The sequence below is a fragment of the Pichia kudriavzevii genome, chromosome 5 (genome assembly GCF_003054445.1).
Source record: "Pichia kudriavzevii chromosome 5, complete sequence".
NCBI classification, from domain to species: Eukaryota; Fungi; Ascomycota; class Pichiomycetes; order Pichiales; family Pichiaceae; genus Pichia; species Pichia kudriavzevii.
The window spans coordinates 77434-100980 of record NC_042510.1 but is presented as its reverse complement, the minus strand read 5'-3'; the positions used below and the strand labels follow the sequence as shown (position 1 = coordinate 100980).

The 23547-nt window shown below is 39.2% G+C and overlaps 15 protein-coding genes and 1 non-coding gene across 16 annotated transcripts; 10 read left to right on the top strand and 6 right to left on the bottom strand.

Annotated features, from left to right (window-relative positions):
* Positions 1–318: 318 nt before the first annotated feature.
* Positions 319–1275, top strand: C5L36_0E00570 (uncharacterized protein; the record flags this gene model as incomplete). Its single annotated transcript, XM_029467605.1, has 1 exon — positions 319–1275. One exon carries the CDS (start codon positions 319–321, stop codon positions 1273–1275), a length of 957 nt encoding a protein of 318 aa, XP_029323465.1.
* A 1052-nt stretch (positions 1276–2327) lies between these two features.
* Positions 2328–2399, top strand: C5L36_0Etrna2C. Its single transcript has one exon. It is a non-coding gene; the product is annotated as a tRNA-Cys (tRNA).
* Positions 2400–2694: 295 nt separating this feature from the next.
* Positions 2695–3426, top strand: C5L36_0E00560 (uncharacterized protein; the record flags this gene model as incomplete). Its single annotated transcript, XM_029467604.1, has 1 exon — positions 2695–3426. The coding sequence occupies one exon, from the start codon at positions 2695–2697 to the stop codon at positions 3424–3426; it is 732 nt and encodes a 243-aa protein (XP_029323464.1).
* Positions 3427–3855: 429 nt separating this feature from the next.
* Positions 3856–6885, top strand: C5L36_0E00550 (uncharacterized protein; the record flags this gene model as incomplete). The annotated part of the gene is made up of 1 exon (XM_029467603.1): positions 3856–6885. The coding sequence occupies one exon, from the start codon at positions 3856–3858 to the stop codon at positions 6883–6885; it is 3030 nt and encodes a 1009-aa protein (XP_029323463.1).
* A 100-nt stretch (positions 6886–6985) lies between these two features.
* C5L36_0E00540 (uncharacterized protein) lies at positions 6986–8155 on the bottom strand (the record flags this gene model as incomplete). Its single annotated transcript, XM_029467602.1, has 1 exon — positions 6986–8155. The coding sequence occupies one exon, from the start codon at positions 8153–8155 to the stop codon at positions 6986–6988; it is 1170 nt and encodes a 389-aa protein (XP_029323462.1).
* Positions 8156–8416: 261 nt separating this feature from the next.
* C5L36_0E00530 (uncharacterized protein) lies at positions 8417–9034 on the top strand (the record flags this gene model as incomplete). Its single annotated transcript, XM_029467601.1, has 1 exon — positions 8417–9034. The coding sequence occupies one exon, from the start codon at positions 8417–8419 to the stop codon at positions 9032–9034; it is 618 nt and encodes a 205-aa protein (XP_029323461.1).
* A 201-nt stretch (positions 9035–9235) lies between these two features.
* On the bottom strand, positions 9236–9547 carry C5L36_0E00520 (uncharacterized protein; the record flags this gene model as incomplete). Its single annotated transcript, XM_029467600.1, has 1 exon — positions 9236–9547. The coding sequence occupies one exon, from the start codon at positions 9545–9547 to the stop codon at positions 9236–9238; it is 312 nt and encodes a 103-aa protein (XP_029323460.1).
* A 259-nt stretch (positions 9548–9806) lies between these two features.
* On the top strand, positions 9807–11027 carry C5L36_0E00510 (uncharacterized protein; the record flags this gene model as incomplete). Its single annotated transcript, XM_029467599.1, has 1 exon — positions 9807–11027. The coding sequence occupies one exon, from the start codon at positions 9807–9809 to the stop codon at positions 11025–11027; it is 1221 nt and encodes a 406-aa protein (XP_029323459.1).
* Positions 11028–11275: 248 nt separating this feature from the next.
* C5L36_0E00505 (uncharacterized protein) lies at positions 11276–11662 on the bottom strand (the record flags this gene model as incomplete). The annotated part of the gene is made up of 1 exon (XM_029467598.1): positions 11276–11662. One exon carries the CDS (start codon positions 11660–11662, stop codon positions 11276–11278), a length of 387 nt encoding a protein of 128 aa, XP_029323458.1.
* A 114-nt stretch (positions 11663–11776) lies between these two features.
* On the bottom strand, positions 11777–12727 carry C5L36_0E00500 (uncharacterized protein; the record flags this gene model as incomplete). Its single annotated transcript, XM_029467597.1, has 1 exon — positions 11777–12727. The coding sequence occupies one exon, from the start codon at positions 12725–12727 to the stop codon at positions 11777–11779; it is 951 nt and encodes a 316-aa protein (XP_029323457.1).
* A 582-nt stretch (positions 12728–13309) lies between these two features.
* C5L36_0E00490 (uncharacterized protein) lies at positions 13310–14254 on the top strand (the record flags this gene model as incomplete). Its single annotated transcript, XM_029467596.1, has 1 exon — positions 13310–14254. The coding sequence occupies one exon, from the start codon at positions 13310–13312 to the stop codon at positions 14252–14254; it is 945 nt and encodes a 314-aa protein (XP_029323456.1).
* A 358-nt stretch (positions 14255–14612) lies between these two features.
* On the top strand, positions 14613–15272 carry C5L36_0E00480 (uncharacterized protein; the record flags this gene model as incomplete). Its single annotated transcript, XM_029467595.1, has 1 exon — positions 14613–15272. One exon carries the CDS (start codon positions 14613–14615, stop codon positions 15270–15272), a length of 660 nt encoding a protein of 219 aa, XP_029323455.1.
* Positions 15273–15808: 536 nt separating this feature from the next.
* C5L36_0E00470 (uncharacterized protein) lies at positions 15809–17710 on the top strand (the record flags this gene model as incomplete). Its single annotated transcript, XM_029467594.1, has 1 exon — positions 15809–17710. The coding sequence occupies one exon, from the start codon at positions 15809–15811 to the stop codon at positions 17708–17710; it is 1902 nt and encodes a 633-aa protein (XP_029323454.1).
* Positions 17711–18142: 432 nt separating this feature from the next.
* On the bottom strand, positions 18143–19450 carry C5L36_0E00460 (uncharacterized protein; the record flags this gene model as incomplete). Its single annotated transcript, XM_029467593.1, has 1 exon — positions 18143–19450. One exon carries the CDS (start codon positions 19448–19450, stop codon positions 18143–18145), a length of 1308 nt encoding a protein of 435 aa, XP_029323453.1.
* A 296-nt stretch (positions 19451–19746) lies between these two features.
* On the top strand, positions 19747–20250 carry C5L36_0E00450 (uncharacterized protein; the record flags this gene model as incomplete). Its single annotated transcript, XM_029467592.1, has 1 exon — positions 19747–20250. One exon carries the CDS (start codon positions 19747–19749, stop codon positions 20248–20250), a length of 504 nt encoding a protein of 167 aa, XP_029323452.1.
* Positions 20251–20427: 177 nt separating this feature from the next.
* C5L36_0E00440 (uncharacterized protein) lies at positions 20428–23235 on the bottom strand (the record flags this gene model as incomplete). The annotated part of the gene is made up of 1 exon (XM_029467591.1): positions 20428–23235. The coding sequence occupies one exon, from the start codon at positions 23233–23235 to the stop codon at positions 20428–20430; it is 2808 nt and encodes a 935-aa protein (XP_029323451.1).
* Between the last annotated feature and the right edge of the window lie 312 nt (positions 23236–23547).

Below are 23547 nucleotides of genomic sequence, written 5' to 3'. Positions count from 1 at the left end.
TGACGTATACACATACACATATATATCCATATACTTGTATGCCTCTATACTTTTATATTTATCTATTGACCCCATTGTATCTAAATGCATTGAAGTATTCTCCTCTACTGTAATTTTTACACGTTATGTATGGTGGTAGCGTTTTTCTCGACGCGAGGATTTTAACCCCATTTCTCATTGTTTACCTTTCAAATTTCCTCGAGTGTGTTTGCAATAAAGGGGGTAGAACCAAAAGAGAGAAACTTGATACTGAGAAGAGTACGTTGGACCGAAAAGGACGTACAGTGTAGAAAACACCCACCAGAGGAAATACACGCTATGGATGTCAACGATTTTGATAAGTTAGAGAAAATTGGAGAAGGTACATATGGTGTTGTTTATAAGGCAATTGACACAAAACACAACAACAGGATTGTTGCCTTAAAGAAGATCCGTCTAGAATCTGAAGACGAAGGTATTCCTTCGACGACTATCAGAGAGATCTCCTTGTTGAAGGAACTTAGAGATCCAAATATTGTGGGGCTATTTGATATTGTCCATTCCAACTCAAATAAAATTTATTTGGTCTTTGAATTCTTAGATATGGACTTAAAGAAGTATATGGAGTCAATACCTGAAGGTCACGGGATGAATAGGCATATGGTGAAGAAGTTCATGATTCAATTAGTGAAAGGAATCTATTACTGTCATTCTCATCGTGTCTTACATAGAGACTTGAAACCGCAAAATCTTCTAATTGATAAAGAAGGTAGTCTGAAAGTTGCAGATTTTGGTCTAGCAAGAGCGTTTGGTGTCCCCTTGAGAGCGTACACACATGAAGTTGTTACACTGTGGTATAGAGCGCCAGAGATTCTTTTAGGTGGTAAGCAATATTCAACTGGTGTTGATATGTGGTCAATTGGTTGTATATTTGCAGAGATGGCACAACGGAAACCACTATTTTCTGGTGACTCTGAAATTGATCAAATTTTCAAGATTTTCAAAGTTCTCGGTACCCCAACAAAGGAGATGTGGCCTGAAGTTGAATGCATGAGTGACTATAAGAAAACATTTCCTAAATGGAAAAAGCAAAATCTTGCTTCGATCGTCACCAAACTTGATGCCAATGGCATTGATTTGCTAGAACAATTATTGGCCTACGATCCAGCAATTAGAATTAGTGCTAAAAGGGCCCTGGCCCATGATTATTTCAAAATAGATCCCGAATCGTATCATCAAATGGATTACCCCCAACAATCTACTATGCAGGTTGATACATCGACTTTGTATGCATAAACCGGTGTATACCAAACGAACTTCTTTTTTTACACCCTTTCAAATGGTATTATCCCTCTTTTAAAATCTCCTTGTATTTCTTTTCTTCTTTGTGCTTTAAATCATCTTTAAGTCAGTTTTTTTTAATTATCTTATATAGAGTTTCACCTAAGTAACAATGCATTTCTATTTTTAGTTGGAAACACCATCATAATACTTTAACATTGTAAAGAAGGTCTGCCAAGTCAAGCAATTTTACTTATATTTAGTTTCAAAACAACAAACCAAGGAATAATCTTACTCAGGAAGTACAGGTCAGCAATAAAATACCGAAACACTGAAATAAAGGAGGTTTCTACATATACTATGGCCTTAAGTAAGATATTTATTTATGTGGTCCCATAAAACTGTTTCAAAGATAATATTGATGATAGAATTACGGAGCACTGAATGCTGTTTTACTCTATTAATTCTTTGGCAGTAAATGAAAAACTATCTTTCTGGATCTTTTTTGTTTTTGGTAAGAAAATGTTTCTTTCAAAAGTTTTCTACTTCTGAATTAAATGATGGACTCTAAAATGCTTTTTGGTTTTAGGGCATGTCTTTATCCGTTTCGAGTGGAAAACTTGTTCATAGCCTATTGATTTGATTTTTATAGTCATTCATTATCACACAGCTGCTACGTAAAGACATCTAACACTGTACCACTGAATTCAATGTAACGAAGGAAATAAAACGAAATTCAGACTTGTAAATTCTCTGCATAGTTTTTTGCCTACAATAACAAGAACCAAAATCATATGACTACATCTTGTCATTGCAGTTAAAAAGTTTAAGTTGGACGTAAACGTAATTTCAATTCTAAAACATCCATCCAGGTAATACAAGTTTATCTTAAAAAAAAATAAAAAATACTGCTTTACCAAATATATTTTATGAAACAATATCTTACCACCACTTAAGAAGTACCATCCAAATATGTTTAAAATCAATATTTAGAATTGCATAAATATCACGTGATTCAGATAAGGCAATACAATAAGTGAAACACAAAATCTTTCAACTCTATAAAAGCACGCGTAGCTCAGTGGTAGAGCAGCAGATTGCAAATCTGTTGGTCGCCGGTTCAAACCCGGCCGCGGGCTTTTATTTTTATTCTAATTAATAGAATATTTTCTTTTATTTTTATTTCTGCTCATTTTTTGCATTTCTGAAAAGGGAAACACAATGCGGTGCAATTTCACGTGATTTTGCGGTAAATTGATGTGGAACCAAGGAAAGACCGAATGAATTAACCAGATTATTCCACAATGTTGAGGGATTGGTTGGAGTGGAACCTGCAAGTTTAAATAATGGACTAGTACGCCACCCAAGTAATACATGCTTTTAGTTACTTGACTTTCATTTTCAATTCAGACCCAATTGACACCTAACACAATAATGTTTGCAAGATCTATTATCAGAAACGCTGCTTTCAAGGCCCCAATCAGAAGATTCATCTCTTTTGATGCTGCTTCCCAACCAAGAGTTAGAATTGGTTCTGTTGCTCCAAATTTCAAGGCTCCAACCACCGCTGGTGAAATTGATTTCCATGAATACTTGGGAAACTCTTGGGGTGTCTTATTCTCCCATCCAGCGGACTTTACTCCTGTCTGTACCACTGAATTAGGTGCATTCTCCAAGCTACAATCTGAATTCGACAAGAGAAACGTCAAGTTGATTGGTTTATCCGCTGAAAGTGTTCCATCTCACAAGGAGTGGGTTAAGGATATCGAAGAAGTTATTCTTGGCGGTAAGAAGTTCACCTTCCCAATCATTGGTGATGAATCCAAGGAAGTTTCTTACAAATATGATATGGTTGATGAAGACGGTTTCAAAAAGTTACAAGCAGGTCAACCTATTTTCACCATCAGATCTGTTTTCATTATTGATCCAAAGAAGACTGTTAGATTAATCCTAACTTACCCAGCTTCTGTTGGTAGAAACACCAGTGAAGTTTTGAGAGTTATTGATGCTCTACAAAAGACCGACGCCAAGGGTGTTGCCACCGGTGTCAACTGGGTCGAAGGTGACGACGTTATCATCCCACCTTCTGTTTCCAACGAAGCAGCAAAGGAAAAGTTTGGTGAATTCAAGGAAGTCAAGCCTTACTTAAGATTCACCAAGGCTTAAACATCAGGATACTGAGCCTCTCGAATTTAATGTATTCCAATTTATGTAAAACTCTTTATACTTTTCTTTGTATAAATGGTAAATGATGATTCAGTCAGAACAAGGAGAAGTGAATTGGGGGTAAATTATACAGTTCAATTTCTAAGAATCAGGTAGCAGAGTAGAATCAAATCAAATGAGGGGTTTCTTAGACTAAACTCGCTTACCTTTTTTTTTGTTTTTTTGGCTGAATTGTACCTCATTCAGTGATTTTGCTTCGATTGAAGTAGGGCTCATGGATATTCTTTCCCCCCCCTCCAAACTAAAAGTATTTCCCATTTCTGAACTTTGGCAAGAATTGAAGAAATTTTCAGTTGTTTGCTTTATTATTGTGTTCTTCAAGTGCTTTCCTTATTGTGATTACTCTAAGATCCATTTTAATTATTTATCATGCCGACTAAACAAAATGGAGTAGTTCCAAAACAAGAGCCAGATACAGAAGAGAATGTCCTAGTATCAGGACCAACACAAACTACATCTTCAGTGAAGAGGAAAAACAATTCTACTAATAATAAGGCAACAACAACAAAATCTGCCTCCAAGAAACGGAAAAAGACAACAAATAATGACGATGACCAAAATGTCCATAATGATTCGAGCAATAATACTAATAATACTAACACCACAACAGGCAGATCCAAATCTACATCCAATTCTAATGCAGGACATCGTCCAGTAACTTCCTGCACGCATTGTCGACAACACAAAATCAAATGTAATGCATCGGAGAAGTTCCCAGATCCTTGTTCTCGATGTCAGAGGATGAATTTGAAATGTGAAATCGATCCACAATTTCGTCCAAAGAAAGGCTCTCAAATACAATCCTTGAGAAACGACGTTGACGAGTTAAGGTCTAAGATTGCCTTTTTAACCAAAAACGAAAACTTGATTGCTCAAGTTTTGCAAAAAACTAATATTGAAGGAGCTGAAATCCTGGCGAAAAACCATGGAGATAATACAGATGGAAATGGTGAGAATAAGAACAGCATCAGCAATAACAGTGGCAGAGGTAAGGAAAATAAAATGATTACTCCTCCCTTGGTTGCTAAAACCCATCTAAAGAAAGATCCTGTTCTACTAAGCTTAGATGGAAAATCTAATTCGATTCCTCTTATTAATGATTCTGCTGTGAATAAAGAACAGTTAAATGTGGCCTTGAAAGCAGCTGTTAGGAGTGTCAGTGAATCACCGGCTACTTTTACTCCTTCCGAAAACATCAATGATGCTTCCTTTAATGGCAAAAGCGTCACAACTCACGTGAATACACACGCAATACCACAAAATAATATCTCTCCAAATACCCACATATCTGAATTCGTTCTAGGAGATGTCAAAATAAGTATAGAAAAGGCAAAGACCTTGCATAAGAACTTTGTGGATAACTTTTTACCTTATCTACCTATATTGATTTCAAATGATCCCATTGAGCTATATCAACAAAGCCAATTGTTATTTTGGACAGTGATGTTAACTTCGTGTTTGTCCGATCCTGTTCCTTCGTTGTATATGTCTTTTGCATCACTAATAAAACAGTTGGCAATAGAGACTTGCTGGATCAGAACTCCTAGATCAACCCATATTGTTCAAAGTCTTTTGATTTTAAGCACATGGCCGTTACCTAATCAAAAAGTTTTGGATGATTGCTCTTACCGATTCATTGGGTTGGCTAAAAGCCTATCTCTACAGTTAGGTCTACATAGAGGTAAATTCATGAGTGAATTTTCGAGAACTCAAGTTGCATTACCAGATGCTGAAAAATGGAGAAGTAGAACTTGGTTGGCAGTCTTCTTTTGTGAACAGTTCTGGTCATCAAATTTGGGCTTACCACCAAGCCTGCAAACTGATTTTATACTAGAAAGTGCAAGAATTGACCAATCTTTACCCAAAAATTTTCGATGTCTGATATCTTTAGCAATATTCCAGGCTAAACTTGTAAATATAATGGGGCTGAATGTTTCGAGTCCAGACGGCTTAATGGAACCTGCTAATAGAGCTGCGCCATTACATATAATGGAGAGAGAATTGGAAAGGTTAGCGTTTAAGTTACAGATTGATGATTTGGTTGTTGAATGTTATTATCTCTATGTTAAACTAATGGTCTGTTTATTTTCATTTTTGCCAGAGACTACAAGTGAAGATCAAGCTAAATATGTCACCATTGCATATAATTCCGCCACTAGGATAATCACTATAATGTCCAAGCTCTTAGAGAAGAGACAGTTGACCGAATATCCGATATATTTACGTCATTCCGTCACAACTGCTGCATTCATTCTTTTCAGGCTACACTTAACGCCTTATCTTTTGCCTAAATACATTGATTCAGCAAGACAATCAATTGTTACTGTTCATAGGCTATTCAGGAATATGTTAGGTGCATGGAAGGATGTTGAAAATGATATTTCACGAACGGCAACAGTTTTGGAAAAATTGAACTTTGTTATTATAACACATCCAGAGCTTTACGTTGATACCCAGGGAATAATTGTAAGAATGAGATCACACTTAACTGGATCTTTATTTTATGATTTAGTATGGAATATACATGAAGCTCGTCGAAGATCAATTGAAGGATCAAAAGATCCAAATTTGTCCAAAAGGAAGTGTAAATCTAAGTCGGTTAATAAGCCATTGCCATTGCCATTTTATAACCAAATTACTAAGGACGACTTTACGGCAATCACAACAACAACCCCTAATGGTACTACAATTACAAAATTGGTCCCTACAGATCAAGCGATTATAAATGCAAAAGAATCTGCTTTTAAGGCGGGATTGTCCATGCCTACTGAAATTAATGGTATCCCTCTAGCAATGCTAGAAGCCACAGGCTCGATATCAAGTAAGCCCTCTAAGGTCAGTTTGAATAGAAATGACAATATTAGCCCAAGAGGCAAAAAGAATATTCTAAAATCTTCCTCCTCAACCAATGTCAGTGAACAAGCGAGTCTTCAAGTTACTAAACCAACTTCTTCTGCCAATCTGGGTAAATGTAAAAGCAGACAATACCCACCACCTCCACTTTTTCCTAATGTTTCAAACGAAAAGATTAGTCTAACAGCTGACGCTTTGGGAATGAGGAAAACTTCTAATTCGATGGCAGAAGCTGATTTTAAAAACGGATATCAGACATCGAATTTGTCTTCCATTCCCAATGTTTTGGAAAAAGGATCACAGAAAATGGGATCGGTTGATATTAGTAATCTTGATTCTTTGTTTGACTCTCCTAAGCTGACCAACGATCCAGAGGGTGAACCTTTGAACAATAGAGGTGGAGTTAGATCGAGTACCGAGACTCCAGAAGATATAGACCCAATGAATGAGATGTTTATTGATTCTATATTTCAACAGAATAGTAAGCCCATTGAAGATGACGATTTACTTGGTTGGTTTGATATGAACATGGCGCCTGAATTTTAGATTTCAATTTATAACCTCGAAAGGCACAAAAACTAGGTATCAACTAATATTAGGACGTATAATATATCATGGGATAGTACTTACAGTATATATATTATGACTAATCCTCATCCATTTGTTCTGACTCATCGGATGGATCCATTATACCACCTTGGCCAATTGCAAACACACATTCAGTCTCTGCTAAACAAGGAGAATCATAAATCTTACAAATTCTGTTTGCGCCCTTACCCTTTTTAAAGTATAATCTTGTGGTAGAAGAATGTGCAATTATATTACCACCAATTGGCTTCTTTGGATCAGGATTGAATAGTGCACCTCCATCAACTTGGGCAACAACTTGATTAGTAATGACGATTGCAATACCAAATTCATCAGCTAGTCTTTGTAGGGTTCTCATGAACTTTGCGACATGCATTTGCCTTGCACTCAATTCACCTCTACCGGAATAGTCTGTTCTATATAGAGCCATAATTGAATCAACGATTAGTAAAGAAAACCTCGATTGTGCCATCATCTGGGCTGCTTGATTTAACAACTGTAATTGGTGGTCTGCATTATAGGCTCTTGCATACGCAATGTTCTCCATGGCTTCTCTCTCATCCAAACCAAAACGACGAGCGATAGGAACAATTCGAACTGGCCTGAAGGTACTTTCTGTATCAATAAACAAACACTTACCTTCACCACCACCCATTTCAACAGGTAGCTGAGCGGTAACAGCTAAAGTGTGGCATAATTGCGATTTACCGGTTCTGAATTCACCAAAAATTTCTGTTATAGCACCAGTTTCGATACCACCACCCAATAAGGTATCTAATTGCTTGGAACCTGTTGTTAGGGTAATCAACTCTGAGCGACGTTGATGGAATTCAGTTGCTGTAGTGAACCCAAGAGGAACAATCTTAGAAGCTTCAAGTATCAACTTATCTGCCTTCTGATCACTTATACCTTTGATTGTGGTTAAGATTTTTTTTGGGGTATAGGCGATTGATTCAACCGTACATAAACCAGATTCCTGTAACTTTTCAATATCTTTCTTGGAAATACCGTTGCCTATAAGGACATCTATAGGAGAAGGACCGATCTGTCCTTCATCCTCCTCGTCATAGGCCTCACCCATAGGCTGAACGCCTTCATCTTGCAGTTGATCTGCTGGAACTGACGCGTCAGTTATAGAGTGATTTGGGTTTTCTTCTTCAACCAAAGCTTGTTCTTGACCGGCATCTTGTTGGGATGCATAGGATAAATCTATATGTTCCTGTGTCATGTCTACTCACAAAATGGTGGGCGGTTGCAGGGTTATATGTGTAAGGATTGATAAATATCTATATGTGATACTATAATGAAAAATGATATAGAATAAAAGTTAAGCCTTTGAGAATCAAAAATTCAACTGATTTGAGCGAGATGGATTTTTGCCATTTTCAACTTAACAAGGGCAAATTCATGCTTAACCATCCGTGGCTAATCAGTGAGGCTGGATAACTAAACTAGCGTCGAAATAGGGATAAGAAGAAACAAACCAGTAATGTCGGACCCATTTTCTGTTAACGGTGGTACAGCTGTTGCCATGGTAGGTAAAGACTGTATAGCAATTGCTTCAGATATGAGATTAGGATCACAATCATTGGGAGTTTCTAATAATTTTGAAAAGATTTTCAATTACGACAATGTTTTCTTTGCACTTACAGGATTGGCAAGTGATGTGATCACGGTCCACGAGGATTTCCGTAAGAAGACAAACATGTACAAGATGCGTGAAGGTCGTAACATTGAACCTGAGACGTTTGCGAACTTAGTCAGTTCGAGTTTATATGAGCGTCGATTTGGACCATGGTTTGTCGGGCCAATCGTTGCTGGGTTGAATAGCAAGAGTGGTAAGCCGTTTATTTGTGGATTTGACTCTATCGGTTGTATTGATTTTGCCAAGGATTTCATTGTTTCCGGTACTGCCAGCGACCAACTATTTGGTATGTGTGAATCGTTATACGAACCAGATCTGGAACCAGAGGATCTATTTGAATGTATCTCGCAATCGTTGTTAAATGCTGCAGATAGAGATGCATTAAGTGGATGGGGAGCTGTTGTTTATATTGTTACGAAGGACAAGATTATTAAACGATACTTAAAATCTAGACAAGATTAAACAATTCATCCATGGATAGATAGATGGATAGATGGATAGATGGATAGTTAGTTGGAGAGATACGTACATCTGTATATCGGGTAAATTCTAATGCAAAAACTGTTAAAAAGAAGCAACTATATGTTCACCCTTATTGGGGCTTCACCAAAGTTATAGATTATATACAAGGTCTTTTTTTCTTTACTTTCTCTTGAAATGGCGTTATTTACTTTCCTTTTCCCTGTTCTTTAGTTCGAGTTCAACAACTTTTTTAAGGTATCCGTTCTCTCCCCATTCTTCCTCTTCTCTCTTCTTTTTGTTCATCTCCAGTTTTTTGTTAGCTTCTCTTCTCTGTAGAATCTTTTCTCTATCATGAGCTAACCTGTTCTCGTGAATACAAGCCGCCAGTTGAACTTTAATATCAGAACATTTACCCATCATAGTTTCCAAATATGGACTCTTGTGGCATTCCTCCAAAGCATCAATCAAATCTTCACAGTTTTGAAACCTGTTCTTGTCTAAAATAGGGTGCATTTTTTGTATATAAGATGTCTATTACTGGAATAAGGCTAGAGGAGGAGGAAAAAAAGTGTGATCATCATTCAAGATAATAACTAAGTGAATGCCAGTATTAATTTTCTAGTCTTGATTACGTGAAAGTAAATTTAGAGGCGAGAAAATTGAATGGAGGAAATTACATGTTTTAATTCACTGAGACGTGAATATATGCTGTCCACATATTAGCGGTTCTTGAGACTACGAATTTGGAGTATTTCCAAAGACAAGGGTACCAATGGCAACCGACGAGAAGGAGATTTTTGAGTTTCTAGACTCGTTACCAACAGAGGGCGCCGAGGGTTCTAGTGCAGTTGTAGTTGAGAAGGGGAACGGAGATGATGAGATTCTTGAATTTTTGGATGAAATAGAGGGAAAGACCAAGAAGGAGTCAACGGAGACAAAGGAGAAGCCAAAGAACGAACCCAAGGAGGAGCCAAGAGAGGAGGTTAGTGATGAATCTAAGGAAACAGGTGCAAAGGGAGAAGCGGAAGAGGCGACAGGGAAAACCCCCACCAGTGATGCAGCCGAAGTTGCTGATCCTATAACATCGATTGCATCATGGTGGAACAAGAGTGGATCCACTAGGGTTTCTCAGGGAATCACCTCTCTATGGGGGACTGCGCAGTCTATAGGTGAACAAGCAGAAGAGAAGCTCAAGAAGGCACGTGAGCAAGATCTTGCATCTACTCTGAAGGATTTGGGTATTGGAGAAATGGGTGAAATGCTTGACGAAGATCAAATTAGTGAGCTAAAGAAGCTGTCGAAGGTTGATGCAAGTAAGGCAATAGGGACATTAAATGAAGGGTTTAGTAAAGGGTTGAGCTTTTTTGGAGGGACATTGAATGAGGTGATTGAAAGAATCCAAACGGTCCAAGAGAAGGACGAGTCTATTGAGGTTTTACTTGTCCATGATTTCCAGAATTTTGGCTGGTTAGGAGACGTTGTTAGGGACAGTTTAGAAGAAGTTATGAGTGAACAAGTTGACGGTAATATTGAGGTCAGAGTAATCGAAAGAGGTGCCAAAATCGATGGGAATGTCGATTTTTTTTCAATGTTTCATGGTAGCAATGTTGATGCGGAGAAGTTAATCAACGCCAACATTGAGAAAGATATAGCTAGAGAGAAGACAGGTAAGACCCAGATAGTGATGAGTCTGTTAGCGTGGACTACCAATGATGGGAAAGGGTCTGGGGAAGTTGAGGGCGACATAACCATTGAGAGTGATACCAGTGATTCGTTTACTATTATGTTGTTGCTCAAGGATGGGGTCCATGATATCACCATTCGTGGAAATTCTCAACCATTGCCATTAAAGTGGGCACATTGGATGGAGGAAAAGAGAGGTGAGGATGAGATTGATCCTAGTGAGTGGGTCATTGAGTGGATCCGCAAGAGTATTGTGAATGCGATTGGGGTAGTTTGCCAAAGTTATGTGATCAGGAGAATGGGGTACTGATGTTGCCAGATGTGCGATGAACAAGTCAGTTGGTGACTCTAGAGAACAACGCAATACATAGTTATTCCACCCACTTATAGTCACTTGAGCTAACAAATAGTTAGTTCAAATAGTAATTAGTTGGCCTATGCAATGCCAGTTAGGTTAGGTAGTAAATAGTTAGTTGAGGTAAAAATAATCAGTTCAAAGAACAAATCAAGTTATAATTCATATACAAAAAAAAAAAAAAGAAACAACAAGACAACAGACTAGTTGTTGTGTTTCTGTAAGATCTTCTCCAACCCGCTCGTATTAGTGGCTAGTAGTTTGTTATCCCAGTCAACCACTAGAGGGGGGACAAAGTTGTCACTGTTGTTGAAATTCTCAATTTCCGTGGTGGAGAGTGTCCTTGTATCTGGGAAGGCCTCCTGAAACGCCGATTTGGAGAGCGGGGACAGGTTCACCGATTGCTTAATATAGTTGAACTGGTCTGATGTTGGTTTGGTGGTGGAGACATCGATGCTGTACTTATACTCTGAGGAGGAAGTGTTGGTTTGGGCGGACCTGAGTTTCTCCAATAGGGAGACGGATCTCTTGCAAGCGGGATTATGGAAGAGCGTGATGGCCCCCCTTGTAGACTGGACAGTTCTAAACATGGCTCTATAGAAAGATTATACTAAACACAGACGTTGGTTCTAGCTAGGATATACAAACAGATGCACTCTCTTTACTATCAAACCCCCTATAGAAAACAACAATGGCCTCAGTAATCAAACATCTCCGAAAATGTCTCTCCTTCTGTGAGTGATTAGTGGCATATTCTCCCTTGTTGTTTCAACAAGGCGCAAATCAATCTCCGCGAGTGCAATTCCTTCTCCGTGACGGATTTCGGTAACGAGATTGCCCAATGGATCGAAAACGGCTGAGTGGCCATAGCTTTCTCTCTTTTGCAAGACGGTCCTTTGATGTGCAGTCACATTGGAGTCTGGGTTGCCATTTACATTTTCGTCGAGAGTAGTATTAGAAGTAGTAGTAGTAGTAGTTTCTGCATCAGTGATGTGCTCCCCCTCTTGGGCAGGCAACACAACATAACATTGAGTGAAAATGGCAGTGGCACGGCCAAGAGCATGGAAATGTGGACCTGTCTTCATTGTCCATGCAGAGGGGAAGGTTAGCAGCTGGGCACCCTGAGAACGCAGTTTCAAGGACAGTTCAGGGAACCTCATGTCATAACAAATACCCACCCCCAAGATCCCAGCTGGGGTGGGGAAAGGAGGTTGTATTTTAGAACCAGGTTGGACAGAATTTGATTCCTTTAAGATGGGGCCGTTCTTTATATCAACGTCAAACAAATGGAGTTTCTGATAACGATGTACAATTTCTCCATTGTTATTAAGATGGAGCAAAGTGTTTTTCGTACGTGGATCCTCTACCATATTCTCTGATGGTTCATGTACGCCCACCAGCACCTCCAAAGGTGTTCCTGCAGCATTGAGGTCACGTAGAGTGCTTCTCAGCTCAAGTAAGAAGGGAGACCGAGTGACCGGCTGGACTAGGGATTTGGAATGTGCAGCATTAGATGCAATGTAGTCACTAGCTTCTGGTAAGAAGAGCATATGGGCACCCTTTTGGGCCGCCTCTTTAGCAAGTCTAGATGCAACAATGCCGTTGTTGAGGAGATTGCTCGAGGAGCACATCTGGCCAATGGCAATGACGGTCATGATAACGGTAGCTATTGGTGAGTAGGAATAGAGCCAGTAACAACAGACTCTAGAGGAAAACAGTTAAGGAGGAGGTTAATAGATATAATGGAAATAACAAGAAATAGAGTGAAGAAATCTATTTGTGGAATTGAGTTTGTACTTGTATTGGTATTTGTATTGGTATTTGTATTTGTATTTCGAATTGTATTTGTCTTGTTGTCTCTGTAGTTGTTACTGTGGCTCTTCTTATCTAAACTTGCGTTATCTTATGCGTTTCATTAACGTCGCGACTGAAATTTTCTCACACTTTGGTCAAATTTCAGCAAAAAAAAAAAAAAAAAAAAAAAAAAAGCTAATAGCGTCAACATGAATTTGCAACATGAATTTTTCAAGTTTCTCGTACAGGGAAAACGAAAAAGAAAAAAAAAAAGTTTTCCTCTTAGAATTTTTTTTAATTAAATATTTTTGTTCAGATTTCTAGTCTATGAAATTCACCTTTAGACAATTTTAGTTGAATTCAGGATATTCAGTTAGGGTACAACCATCCTACTCCCCATTCCACTTCCTATTTGTCCACCCGTCATCTAAATCCCAGTACCAATGTCTGTCAGTTTAGCCTTTGATGGCGAAAGACTCTCTCGAGAAAACCCTAGTCTTGAAAAACTTACTTATGCAATCCATCTCATTGCCAGACATGCAGCACAGAGGAAAATCAATGAGATCATCATCATAGGCGACCCAAATGATCCATGCATTGTTTCCATTGGCGCCCTGTTTCAGTTCTTTGTGACGCCACGATATTTGGTGAGGGAGTCCTTGTCCCAAGTGTTGAAGAAACAACACGTTCCTGCAAAAATATTCAGCAAGGCCAAGACTCTCCCACCTGTCCCAACACTGGTGACATACCTCAATTCTCATGCCGACAAGAGCTCCCCCTACAGGGAGGGACTCTCGATCTGGAAGAAGGCCAGGGGGCACAAAAGTGCCAGCGGGAAGGTTCACAAGGCGTCCAAGAGTGCCCGGACCACGAGGTATGTTCTCGTTGGCGAACGGGAAGTGGTTGAGGTAAAGGATCCATTGCCGCTTCATGTCCGAGTTAGTGTGGACATGAAGACCAAGAACGTTGTCTCTGGACGAGACGCTTACGGATATATTGGCTACACTGTACGTATAGCCAGCAATGTGGAGAGTGTCTTTACTGAGAGCAGTATCGAATATACTCATGGAGTGTATGTTCCCAGCAGGGGCGTCTTCTCCAAGCCGGACAGCGGCAACGACAACAACTACGACAACGGCAACGGCAACGACCACGACAACAATCACGACCACGACCACGACCACGACCACGACCACGACAAGGAGACGTTGGCATTGCAACCACTTCCAAAATACGTCTCTCTTGTTAATAAAGACCAAAAGCAGGCATTGGTGGTTATAGTAAGCAACAGAACTTCATTAAGAGAGCTCTGCGACAGCGAGCTTGTTGTAGCCGAGCCCCCTCTGAGAATGGACGACGCGCTAGTTTTAACAGTGGCAAAAGTGTAGCTTGAAATCGAATACGGAGGCAAGCAAAGTCATTGATTTCCCGCATTCATTTTTTATATACATGTATATGTATATATATATTTATATCTATCTATATATGTACCTATACATTACATGTATAAACACCTAAAATAGATATATATCCACACGCTCACCCACACTTGTGCAGGTCATACACAAACAAACACACACACACACACACACATATCAACGTCTACGTGTTTGTGATACCGTCTAGTGGAGATACAACGAATAACTTGAGAACTTTCTACGGACGATTTTGATTACAGCTTGAGCATAGCCTTTGGTTTGAATTATATAGAGCAATTAAAATTGGACTACGAAACCAATATCCGCCATGGGTAAGGGAATATTAAAGAATGCCATTGCGGACGCCTCGTATCGGAAGGAGTCTCCGAACGAGCTGGCTGGAGAGACGTCGTTTGATCGGAAGGCCGTTATAGCCAATACACTGCTGAATGCGCAGGCGGGGAAGGCCCGTCCGGCAGGGACTGCCTTCACTACGAGGGAGAAGCATGATCAGGAGCATCTTAGCGAGGAGCAGCTCAAATGGGACGAGAAGAACTTGATTATCAATGAGTTGGGCAAGTCTGCTACAATGAAGATCGACGAGCCAAAGACGCCTTATGAGGGCGGGTTCGATCCTAATAACGACTACTACAGAGAGGACAATGAGGAGGAAAAGGGAGAGGCCATTGACGAGGACGATGGGTTTGTCCTTGGAGAGGGGGAAGACGATGCTGACGATGTTGAGAATGGAGATATAGAGAAGGTCGATAGTGGTTCTGAGGAATCGCAAGAAGAGTCTGCTAGCTATCTTCCCGATGCTGCCAGCAAACATTCTAAATTCGAGGAGATGAGGAGAAGGCATTATCATATGAAGGCGCTTCCATTAAAGAAGAAGGTGTTTGTTGAGGAAGAAGGAGAAGAACAAGACAATAGCAACAATCACAATGATATCCAAGATAACGATAGAGACAATAGAAATGTCGACTAATGCATCACATCGACACCAGACAACATGCCAAAAAAAAAAAAAAAACAAAAAAACGAAAAACTCCCCCCTTTTTTATTTTTTAACTCTTTTTATTTTTATTTTTTAACTCTTTTTATTTTTATTTTTTTAACTCTTTTTATTTTTGAATTATTTTTTCCATTTTGTTCCATTTCTTTCCATTTCGTTCTTTTCCCAATGCGGATACGCCCAAACGGGGAAAAAACGGCTCATTAGAACCCAAAAAAAAAATATGTGCTAGAGACTAAACAATACCAAAATTTGCTCCATTCCCAATTTGGGATAGCAAGGCCAAAGCATGGCATGGACCAAAATGAAACTGAGCCTAGTGGATTTAGTTTAAATGCGATAGGAGAAGTGAGAGATTAAAAAAAAAAAAACAAAAATATACACAAACACAAACACATAAAGTTAAATAAAAGACCCCGATTCCGAAACCTTTTTAACGTCCGTGTTATTTCCGTCATTGCCTCTTTTCTTTGCTTGCTCCTTGGTTCTGTCCTCTTTTACCAAGGCCAATGAAGACTCTACATATCATCTCGTCCATCTTAGCTCTAGCTACAGTGGCCAATGCCCACACTCATTCGCAAGAGCAAGAGCAAGACATGCAACCATCCCGTTTAATCCCGCAGAACGTCACCCAAACCCCGGAGCCTTGGGGACATCACCATCTACATGGTGTCCCTATCCTGGACACGGAACTTTCACCTCAGCAGAAGCTCTATTGGGAGGCTTATAACACTACAACTTACCTCACCCTAGAGTCCAGTCACCAACATCTTCTTTTCTCCCATATCTCCCTCTTATTACTCTCTTGTTTTCTCATTTATCCATTACTCTTGGTTTTCAATAACATCAATTCCTCTTATTTACTCCCCCTTAATTATGTCAATGTCTTAATAACAACGCTGGCATGCATTCTATACTCGGTCTACATCAATAATGTCCCCGAACTCTTCCCCAATATGGCTTATTCAAAGTTGGTGACAGGTTTACTTTTTTTCTCAATCATTCAAACGGCTCTAACAACCCTTTACTCACTGAGTAAGTATCTCTCCCATTCAAACTACTCGAAACTCCCTGGCTTGAACATCCATTTGGATGATTTGAACTCTCCAAATCCTAATAGCTCTTCCCCAGCTTCAACTCTCTATGAAGATGACGGCGACGAAGATGCCAGAGAATTGGTTGACGCTAATGGAAATGGCCTGAATTTCGATATCAACAATGAAGATGATATGGATGCTCATTTTCATTCCTCAATTAAAACCCCAATTGTTCAATCCCCTCCTTCAACTTCAACTCAAAATCTACTCATTAAAAAGTTATCATCCTATAATTCCATCTCATCCTTTGCTACAACTTTTTCGTCCTTGTTCAACATTCTTCATAATATTTCCGTTTGGGGGTTGCTGGTCTATTATTTTGTCATGCTACCAACAGGAGTGGCATGTTTGAACTTGATGGGCCAATCGACTAGGATTTTCAATCTCTTGGCTCATTTTATCAAGGGAGAAGTCTTTATTATTATTGGAATAATCTCATTGGCCAGATATTGCGGCTGCTTTGCAGGTATTGGTGGTGCTTGGAACACCGCCTTTGTTGATTTCAATCATCATCAAGATTTGATAAATCCTCCTTCGAATTCGGGTATTCAAGGTGTAGGTTCCGGTGGTCATAACATAATGAATTCTACTTTTATCAAATTACATAAGTTAGTGTACGGTGCCAAGAATTCGGGATTGATTTGTTCCTTTGAAGGTATTGAATCCTTTTTAATATTTTTCTATGGTTCGACAAACATCTTCTTGGAACATTTGGCCTCCAAGGATGGCGTATGGACGGCAAAAGATTTACAACATGTCTCCATTGCTTTCATGTATTTGGGTGCCGGTTTATGTGGATTAATTGCCGAACATAAACTATCAGATTGGAGAAGATCTTTATACTCCAAACTAACAAAACAGTCAACTTTGAATAATGACGCTTCCCATAAACTGGTAACCCCAGGTTTCTCCCCAAACCCGTTCCCTGTCTTTACCATTTTCTGGACAGGTTTGTTAATGTCCAAGCACGCACAAGCCTCTCAATTATCAACCGATATCCATGTTCAATGGGGATCCCTGCTAACATATGGCTCTTTTTTTAGAGTCTTTACCTTTCTTTTAATGTCTTACTCACCATTCAAAGAATCCATCCAATGTTATTTGCCTTCAAAACCGTTGACAGAATTGATTACATCGTTCTGTCTCATTTGCGGTGGTTTGGTTTTCATGGAATCTACTGATCAAGTCATTGAAGCCTTGGCTTATAGAGGCTTGACTCCAATGTTTACCATCAATGTCTCCGTTGGTGTCGTCAGTCTATTCATGGCATGGATTATGGTGCTTTTTGCCATCAAGGATAGACTGAAAAACTGAACTTAGTTAACTTCGTTTGAGTTGATCTAGCTTCACACAATTATTATTCTTATCATTACCACCTGTTAATTTCAATCCAATTGCTTATTTTAATTTCCGCTTGAAGAAAGGAAAGAATGGAAGGAAGAAAAACAAAAGATTTCAAAAAATAAACACATACATATAATTTTACAATTAAAAAAAACGAGAATTTTCACGACCTATTTTTATATCATTATTACCTGTCATTTGACTCACTAACTTTTCTTATATCATGCCCTTCAACTTTAATATTAACTTAACTAATTTGCCATTTATGTCTCCTTCTCCTTCTTCTACATATAAATGTTTTACTATCTCTTATTTTAATTTGTTCCTTGGATCTATATATCGAGATTTCTTTTTTATAATAACTCAAAATTTTTTACATTAAACTACAAAGTCTGTAATCGATCATCTCCTAAATCTTCTAGCAATCTCAGGAACTTTAAATGGGACTTTCAAAGTAGCAAACTTAGAGCCTGCATTTTCCTTTCCATCACCTTTATTTGCAACAACAACAGTACAACCTAAGGTCCGAACTAATGTCAATAACCTGGACGGCTTCAAGCTTAAGTCTGCTGCTAAACTTGACAATTCCAATCTATAGTCAAATAGTTTTAACAATAAAACAATGATATGACATAATAGTTTATCTTCCTCCTTAGGCCCGATCGTATAGAATTTGATGTCACGGTCATAGTTGAAGTTGTTCCTCTTTGAATCTCCAAACAATGCCAACATGTAATTAATACCTCTAGCTGGAGGTAGGTTGGTGAATGATTCAATCAATTTCTCTCTTTTGCTCAAGCGGCGGTTAAAATATAACCCGATTAACATCGATGTGAACGAAACCAACTGTGCTTTCCATCTCAGATCTTCATTGATGTTACCATTTGAAGATTCGCTCAATAGTGATTTTATCAAACGTCCGAAAATAGACTTCTTTTGATGCGCCAATCCACGATCCTTGCCCGGAACATACGGCAAATATTCTAACTTGGTCAATAACTCATCCTTCTTGTCATCACTGTCTTCATCACTTTCAATTGGTTTAAAGAAGATATCAACTGGGAAAACAGAAAGAATATCATCAGGTACAATTTCCTCAATTGGATAGATATCTTCAACGTTGGTGGCATCTTCGTGAAATTTAGGAATGACTCTGTTCTCCTTTTCCACCATCTTGGCCATTTCATTTCTATCAGGAATACTCTTGGTGCTTTCTCTGATACCATCAACTATATCAAGCTGTGAATCTTCCAACATCGCTGCATCAATTCTGTTTCTTGCGGCATCGTTAATCGCCTTCTTTGCCTTCTTTGTACCAAACTCTTCACCCAACGCATTCCTACGCTCCACAAAGGTACCTTCCTCACTAAGATCTTTACGTTTCAGCTTTTTCACCAACTTTGCGTCATTAATTAATGAACTGTTTGATTGTACACGTCCGCTGAACATCTTGGAGCTTGGAACCAACTTTATTTTTTTGTTTGAGGAATCGTAAATACCAATGAGATATTGAGAGTCGTCTAATTCTTCTGCATCATATTGTAGTTCATCGTTCTTTGATTCTCCATGTAGTATCATCTTCTTACCCTTTGCTGCGAAAACATCAAAGGTCACATCGTTCGAAATGGTCCCGGAATTGGTGAAACTTGCAATAACTGCATCCCCAGGCTCAGCAACTACAGGAATAGACTCTTTACTATGTTTACCCATGACTCTTTCCCTTGATCCTGATTGTGAAAAAACCAACCTGAGTTGTGTGATTTGAATCTGTTGAAGTTTCAGAAAATTTTTTTTTTATGTGTAATTTTTTCAGTTGAATTGAAAAAGTTCAGCAAGCATGAGAGAAAAAAAAAATTTGAAATTTCACTATTTCGATGTTTCACTATTTTGGTATCTTAAATTCAGTTTGAAATTCGGACTTAATCACATTTACGTTGCTTCTGTTGCTTTTGTATAGGCGAAACTGAATCAGGACAATCTGAAACACTGCCGACCAGCTCTTGATTATGACACTGCACGCAAACCACGTTTCGTTTTATGAAATACTTGGAGTATCAAAGGATGCAGAGAGAGATAGCATAAAGACAGCATACCATAGGTTACTCCTGACAAACCACCCCGACAAGTCTAACCCGAACGCAAACACCTACTCAATTCCCGTAATCCAGCAAGCCTATCGTACACTAATAAATGACGATGAGAGGATTGCATATGACAAACAACTACATGACTACTATATCAAGCTAGGGCTAGTCGACAGCATGGGAATTGACACTGATGGAATCGATCATTTTGACTTGTCTGAATTCGTGGAAGATGGAGAGAGATTTGTCCACGATTGCCCACGTTGCCAGTGCCATGAAGGTTTCCAGGTTGGGGAACAAGACCTGGAGAATGGTGTCTTTGAAAATAATAAGGATAACGAAGAAGATGAACACGGAACGTATAGAATTCTACTCCAATGTTCTTCATGTAGCCTGTGGCTTTGTGTTGATTACTCGATACAATAGAAATGGGAATTAATTATTAATAAACAAGGGGAAGGAAAAAAAAAATATTAATACTCATAGTCACATTAATCTAGAAATAAAGGCAGACGAGGTGCAGGTAAACGAGGCGAATATAGTTAAAGGGTTAAAGGATAAGGGTAAATGTTAGATTGGCCATGAAAATTAAACTGTGAGTCGTTAGATCGTTTGGGACCTCTTGAGTTCTTCATCCCGTATAGCTTTCAAGGCCTGTCCAACGAGCTTCAAATCGGCTAACAAACCAATATGTCCACAGGTTCCTTTAAATCTGCCACACAAATCAAAGGCGTATTTTTCACCATAACCGTATTCTCTTGCCCTCCAATTAGGTACATCAGGAATCGGATCGACACCATCTTGATATGGTTTATCTTCACCAGATAAACGATGGCGGTTAATATCACGCGGGAAAGTCCAGCCCGAATAGACTATACCATCACCAGGTCCGTAGAAGAACCTATAATATTCACCACGTTTGATACTTTCTAAACCATTAACCAATGAATATTTTATGCTAGGAACGCTATTTGAAAAAACCTGGGCCAATGGAGGGTATTTTATGCTTGGGTCACGCTCAAAACTCTTTAAGAACTTTTTCGTTTTAGATAATGTCCTTTTCAAATAAGTATAAGAGTCTATCCACGAAACTGTTGGATGCGATAGTTTCGAGATTTCGTCCTGTACAATCAGTTCAGTTTCAGGATCAATTTTGATTTTTTTCAACATTTGATCAATTTCTTGCCGTAATTGTAAATCTTTGATTTCATTGACTTTTATAATACCATGTTTAACGTCGTTTTTCAATCGAACACTTGAAACTAGGGGATTCAAGTTGAATTCAACCCAGTTCCAGGGATCCCAGAAGTCCACTTTGATCCTCTTTCCGGTTTCTAGGTCTCTGAATAAACACATGCCACCATTTTTACCATCTTCATCCTCACCACCCCAGCTTGGTGGTAAAAAGACAAAACTACTTCTAATAAAGAAATTGACCTCATTTGATAAGATTTCTTTGTTTAACAAGATCGAATCACTGAATCTTAAAGGACCCAAGACATTACAGCAGGGCATGGGTGTACCTGCATAAATTATACCTCTAACCAGTTTTGGATTCAAGACCATTGCACCATGTGCAACGATTCCGCCCATTGAGTGGGCAATTAGTATAACACCTTTCTTGTCACCATCCTTTTGATTTTCCACAATCTGTTCAATCTCGTCATGCAGTTGACGGGCTGTCAATTCAGGAGATAGTCGCCAATCATAACCCCAATCTCTAGCGTGGACTCTGGGATTCAAGTTAAGCCTCTTGATCAACTTCTTGGATATATCAACAGGCCCAATATGAGTTAGCATTCCGTCGGGGTATACTTTTGGGTACCTTGGATCCGACGGATCAAGTATATGGTTTTCAATAACTTGACGAGAGTTTAATTCATTCAATTCATCCTCCTCATGGGGACCAATCTGTAGGTTGATTTTACGTATATTAAGACCGGCCTTAATGACTGGAATCCAAGCCCTCTGGTGTGTGTGAGAGTCTCTTAGAATCGAGCCTCTATAACCACCCAGCACTAGAACATCACCATCCAATTGGTCGTAAATTTCCATCTCTGGATCACTATCTTTCAACAGAGAATTATTATGAGCTGGTGACATTGCTCTAGAAGAGAGTAACTTGGAGTTATCGTCGAGAATACTGGAATTGATTGTATTTGATTTTGATAGACTCAACTGTGTACGTTCTTGAGGTTGAGGGATTTGGTTTGATTCCATCACTTGGTTATTTGTCGTTGTAGGTGAAGTTAGGCTCGAGAATTTATGACCAATCGACTTAGTCAACTGCATGGGGACTGCATTATTGATTATCGAGTCCCTTAGGGCCTTCATTTTACCATCATCATAGTGGTCAGTATCTCTGTAATACTTTGCCTCTTCAATTGTACTCAGAGATTCTTGTCGTTCCAATTTGGATCTAATATGTTCGTGTGTTTCGAAACATCGGTCGTTTTGGATATCTTCCCAATAGACCTTCACGTTGGATGGTGGTAATGGGGCTTTAGGATATGCAGCCTTCTTGATGATTTTGGAGCCAGAGGAATGTGAGGACTTGAATGGTAAATATTTAGTGATTCTCCTGATAGTCTTGGAGACATGTGGGAAAGTATCATGTCTGCCGTTGATTTGATGATGTAAGTTTGAAAGGTGATTTTGGATTGCAAATTTTTGGCGCCGGATGAGGTTCAATTCAGGTTCAATGGTATCTGCCTCAGAGGAGAAAAGCATGGAGAAGTTGAAAACCCTCTTTGTGGATTCTCTCTCCTTCATATTTGAGTATGTCTCTTCCTCTCCATGGCTAGTATCTGGGTTAATGGCACTCGTAAAATCATTGTCATTATCGTTGCCATTGTCATTGTAATTTGCACTTGCACTTGCACTTGTACTTACACTTGCATTAGGACTGGTACTTGCCTTATTACTTTCCTCTTGGCTGTGAGTTTTCGGTATTCCGTTGTGATCCGAGAATTTCCCATGTTGATGGCCCTGGGCAGTGCTTCTTGATAATGTTCTCTTGATATCCGAGCCACCAATAATGGATGTTGCATCTTGGATGGAGATCCGTCTTGTGTTCCTTGGATGATCCTGTTTGTACTCTTGGTCATTATCGTTGTCCTCGTCGTCTTCACGAGTGCCTCTTAAATCCGAAGATTCAATTGACGGTTGATAAGATTGGACAGATCTGTCATCTGAGTCGTTTGAATTGCCGGATCCCAGACTAGTGTTGGCCAGACCGTCCGCCATATGGTCCACATCGGGGTCCTGTAGAGGCATTGTTGGGTATACTCTTGGAAAGAAGGAAAGGACAGAGGAAGGAACTGGATTGGCAATTTGTACATATAACACCCCTAGTTGGAAAAACAAGAAAGGTGGGAAAACGGGATCTTTTCGGTAGCAAACAAGTGCCATTTTTTTTTCTCCCGAAAGAAAAAAAGAGTTTCCTCAATATCTACATGCATAAGAAGAATGAGAGCAAGAGATTGACATGTGGCAACAAGAGAAAGAGAGGAGAAAGAAAGGGAGAGAGAACAACAATTACAATGAAAGCAAGTATGGTGTACAGCCCGAGGCAACAGAGGGGGTGTTTGTGTTTTGGGGGGCTTGACTATTTTTCTGTGTACATTTAAAGGCAGAACGGCAGTTAGCTATAAGGAGCATATAAAAAGGACACGATAGTAGGACTCAGATTCCGTTTTCCAATCGATAAAATTGTCTCTTGTT